The 5,004-nt window shown below is 47.9% G+C and overlaps 1 protein-coding gene across 1 annotated transcript; it reads left to right on the top strand.

Annotated features, from left to right (window-relative positions):
- The first annotated feature begins 410 nt into the window (after positions 1-410).
- On the top strand, positions 411-1,828 carry LOC121459782 (DNA fragmentation factor subunit alpha-like). The gene has a single exon (XM_041669785.1). It carries the CDS (start codon positions 565-567, stop codon positions 1,564-1,566), a length of 1,002 nt encoding a protein of 333 aa, XP_041525719.1. The 5' UTR covers positions 411-564; the 3' UTR covers positions 1,567-1,828.
- The last annotated feature ends 3,176 nt before the right edge of the window (positions 1,829-5,004 follow it).

Below are 5,004 nucleotides of genomic sequence, written 5' to 3'. Positions count from 1 at the left end.
TATTTATTCTCTCTGCCCATCAGCCTCGCCTATCCCTCTTCTGCCTACTTTTTGGCTGTTCAGCTTTTTATTAGACCAATCAGGTGCCTTAGGCAGGCAAGGTGAGACAGTAATACATATTTTCATAAATAAATTCAGCGACACACTGCATGGATTTGCAAAGTCAACAAAGTCTGTGACATCACTTGAGGCAGGACCAAGGCCTTCCTCCCTGTACCCAGAAGCACGCAGTGGTCAACACAAAGGCCGAGCAGGCGCAGAAGGTGACGTTTGACGCAGTTTGACGCACGTGCGTGGGGGTCCCTTTTAAAAGCTGAGACGCTGTACGTTCTTTCTCTTTTCCCTTCTCTCCCTTCACTGTTGCGCAAGCTGCAATAAACCTCGCCACGTGGGTTTTGTTGTGTCTTGCTATTAGCCAGCACTACATCTCCCGGCGTGCCTTGCTGTCACGCAAAGAGAACTACATCTCCCGACAGGTCACGGGAGGAGGGGGTGCCCGCGACCTGGAAAGCGGCTCTGGACTGCCCGCGATTTCCCAGTCTATCAGGTTGCACTTTGAGGAGGATGGCGCTGTCGCGGGGAGCCAGCAACCCGGACTCGGACCCGGACGACATCCGGCCTCTCAAGCCGTGTCTGCTGCGCCGCAACCACAACCGCGATCAGCACGGCGTGGCGGCCTCCTGCCTTGAGGAGCTGAGGCGCAAAGCTTGCGAAGTACTGGCCATTGATGAGTCCCTGACACCGGTCACCCTGGTCCTGGCAGAGGACGGTACAATAGTGGACGATGACGACTACTTCCTTTGTCTCCCTTCCAATACCAAGTTTGTGGCCTTGGCCTGTAATGAGAAGTGGACGTATAACAATTCGGATGGAGGAACAGCCTGGGTTTCCCAAGAGTCCTTTGATGCCGACGAAACAGACAGCGGAGCCGGGGCGAAGTGGAAGAATGTGGCCAGGCAGCTGAAAGAGGACCTGTCCAGCATCATCCTGCTCTCAGAAGAGGACCTCCAAGTGCTCATTGACATCCCGTGCTCAGAACTGGCTCAGGAGCTTTGCCAAAGCTGTGCCACTGTCCAACGGCTCCAGGACGCGCTCCAGCAGGTGCTTGACCAGAGAGAGGAGGCCCGTCAGTGCAAGGAGCTCCTAGAACTGTATCTCCGGGCCTTGGAGAAGGAAGGCGCCATCTTCTCCAACCAGGAAGAGCCCAAAGCCGCCCTCGGTGGAGACGTGGATGCGGTGGACACGGGCATCAGCAAAGAGAGGGCTTCCGAAGTGGCACTTACAAGCCAGATCCTCACTGTGCTGAAGGAGAAGCCCGCCCCAGAGCTGAGCTTATCTAGTCAGGATTTGGAGCGGGTCTCCCAGGAGGACCCCAGAGCCCTGGCTGTTGCCTTGAGCGGGGACATAAAGAAAGCAGAGACAGTCCAGCGGGCCTGCAGCGCGGAGCTCGCCCGGCGCCTGCAGCAAGTGCAGAGCTTGCGTTCCCTCAGGAATGTTTCGGTGAGGAGGGATCCACTGCCTGAGGAACAGCAGAGCCCCAAACGCGCCAGACAAGACCCCAAGTAGCTCCACCGGAAGCACGCTTTGCTGAGGAAGCCCTTGGTTTTGTTAGCAGTGAACAACCTCCCTTCCCACTGTACTGCCTCGGCGCTGCTCTACCTCCTGCCTTCCGGGACGCTGTTGTAGCAGAGGTGACCACGCCCTCCAGAAAGGCCGCTCTGGTCAACATTAGTCTTCTAAGTAGGGGAAGCCCCCCAGCCAATCACCTTGCTTGTAGGGCGTGGTCCCCTGAGGATATTTCTTACTAATAAATATTCCTGGTGTGCTCCCCCCCCCTCCCTTTCTGCTTTCCTGTTCTCCGCGGGAACCTCGGTTCTCTAAGTCTTTTGCATTATTAAAGTCTAATATTATAAAAAAAATTCAGCATAAATAACTATCACACATCCTACATTGCTAACAAATGCATCATAAACAAATGTAACACACCTTTGCATGGTTAAAGTAATATTCCCCAGCATAAACAAAAGTAACACATCTTTGCCTAGTTAAAACAATATTCCACAACATGTGCCCCAGTTTGAGTTTGGTGGTCAGCGGACCATTGTGGGCATTGGATTTTCTTTCTGTTATATGGGTTCCCCGGGGCAAACTTGGGTTGCTGGGTTTGATGACAAGTACCTTTACCCACTAGTGATTTCACTGGTTCCAAAACTTCGTTATTAAACAAGTGATATGCGATGGTCACTCTTTTATTTTTACTATTTCTTTAATGAAGCAAATGTGTGTGTATGTGAGTGATAATGGGCACATGGGTGCAGATGCTCACAGAGGCCGGGAAAGAGCATCAGGTTCCGTGGCGCTAAGCTGCAGATAGTTTCGAGCCACTTAATGTGGGCGATGGGAACTGAATGCAGGCTCTCTGTAACAGCAGTATTTGCTCTCATGCACTGAGCCAGCCTGGGCTACAAAATGAGACCCTTTGCCTCCCAAGTGCTGAGCTTACAGGTATATGCTACCATACCAACTATCAATATTTTGTTATTGTTGAGACTCCCTGAATTACCTGGAACTTTCTATGTAGACTATGCTGGACTCAAACTCAGAGAAATCCACCTATCTCTGCCATGATTACTGGGATTAAAAACCATAATCCTATATACATTTAATTTTACTGTATAAACACCCTCAAGGCTTTTCAAGGCCTCTTTCTTCTTTCTGTTGGCCCATTCCCTTTGCTTTATTTCATTGATTTAAGATTCTCCTCCAAAGCTCAAGGCTGAATATCTGCTTGTCAAAGCAGTTTCTGAGTTAACATATCCTCGTGGCTTATCATCTCATGTAGTCTGAGGTCTTTTCTGAATAAGTTCTTGGCCCTGGGCGTGTATACTGAAGTCCACACACTTGAAACTATAGCCTTTCAAGACTCCCATTCCTCAGAAAATCTAGTTTGAGGCCAGTCTGGTCTACAGAGCTAGTTTCAGGACAGCAAGGGCTATTACACAGAGAAACTCTGTCTTGAAAAACAAACAAAAGACTTCCATTCCTCAGAGAATCTCCTGTCCTTCCTAGATCTCAAGTGTTCTGAGGTATTGCCCCAGCAGAAAGCAGATAATTCAAAACAGCCACATATGCCTGGAATAAGCCCAAGTTGTTCAGTATGGCCTGACTATTTCTGTCTCTTCTAGATGTTGAAATCTTAACTCCCCAATGTGGCAACAGCATTAGGAGATTTTGGAGAGCACAGCCAGTAGGCTGTCAGGCACTTGGCAATTAGGATGTTGTCTTAGTTAGGGTTTCTATGACCACCACAAAACACCAACACCAAAAAGCAAGCTGGGGAGGAGGAAAAGGTTTATTTGGCTTACAACTTCCATATTGGTGTTCATCACTGAAGGAAGTCAGGACAGGAACTCAATCAGGGAAGGAACTTGGAGGCTGGAACTGATGCAGAGGTCATGGAGGGGTGCTGCTAACTAGTTTGTTCCCCATAGCTTACTCAAGCCTGTTTTTTTATAGAACTCAGGACCACCAGTCCAGGGATGGCCCCACCCACAATGGACTGGGCTCTCCCCCATCAATCACTAATTAAGAAAACACCTTACAGCCGGGCGGTGGTGGCGCACGCCTTTAATCCCAGCACTTGGGAGGCAGAGGCAGGATTATCTCTGTGAGTTCGAGGCCAGCCTGGTCTACAAAGGGAGTTCCAGGACAGGCTCCAAAGCTACAGAGAAACCCTGTCTCGAAAAACCAAAAAAAAAAAAAGAAAAAAAAAAGAAAGAAAACGCCTTACAGACTGATCTTATGGAGGCATATTTTTTAATTAAGGTTCTCTCTTTTCACATAACTCTAGTGTGTATGTGTCAAGTTGCACAAAGACCAGCCAGGACAGATGCCCACATGAGAATTGCCTTTGGAGCATGCTCGGTTTACTCACACAAGCCTTCCTTGCAATACCATGCTAATATAAAGGTTGTGGGAATATAAAGGTCAGGAAAGATAATGCTGCTGCATAGCTCCAGCGTGGAATGTTCTCTGGGTAGAACACCCCAGGAGTTTGCAAGCCCAAACCCATGTCTACTGTTAAGTCCTTCAGCTGTAGCAGGCCAGGAGGATGGCATTGTTGGAAGTCCCAGGAGGTCCTTGAGAGCATCTGCCAGCAAACAGTGCTGACAGAAGGGTGTGTGCGAACCCAGCGATGGTACCCAAAATTCAATCAGAGCCACACAGGCGTTAGTGTCAAAGTCCTCTTGCTGGTGGCTACCAGCGCAGAGTCTTGAGGTTCTGTGCCTTGGGAAGCAGTCATTTGATCCCAGGGCCACTGTCCAGTCTCAGTTCTCAAACTCTTTGGGTGTGTCAGCACATGGAGTAAACCCTCCATATGTTTGACTTTGGGGTTAATATTTTGCACATTTTAACAAATATTTTTCATAGCCAAAGCTTGCTATATTCAAGCTGTTTGTAAATATTTTTCTCCTTCTACAACAGTAGCAGCCTTCAAGTCAAAAAAGTTATCTCTTTTATTGCTGTTGCTGTGTAGACAGACTGGTCTCAAATGGTCTATATTCGTTTTGACAAAACAAAGTCTTAGTTCAAAACAACGTGACATGCTTTCAACACAGTTTCCAGGTTACACAAGAGTGGTTTCCCTATGTTCAATAGTTCTTCACAAATGGTACTAGCGCCTTTAAAGAAAACCATGGGAGGTGATCTCTGTTTCAGCCATGGAAGGATACTGTGGAAAGATGGTCACCTACACTCTCACCAGATACTGAATATGCCAACCCAAGCTAGATCTTGGACTTCCTAGTTCACAGAACCGAGAAATCAATGTTGGTTTTCATCTCCCTTATATGATAAAAAGGCACCTCCATAACCCATATATATATTTATATAGAAATAACTTGTTACAGATTACAGGACACGAGCAAGCAGAAGGTATTTTTTCACAGCCAACTCTTTTGTTGGCAGGCTGAATATTGCAGTTACACAGAAAGAATCAATCAT

Source organism: Microtus oregoni, unplaced genomic scaffold (genome assembly GCF_018167655.1).
Source record: "Microtus oregoni isolate MIOR12 unplaced genomic scaffold, Mior012 000001F_ref0000356, whole genome shotgun sequence".
NCBI classification, from domain to species: Eukaryota; Metazoa; Chordata; class Mammalia; order Rodentia; family Cricetidae; genus Microtus; species Microtus oregoni.
This window is presented reverse-complemented; position numbering and strand designations above follow the sequence as displayed.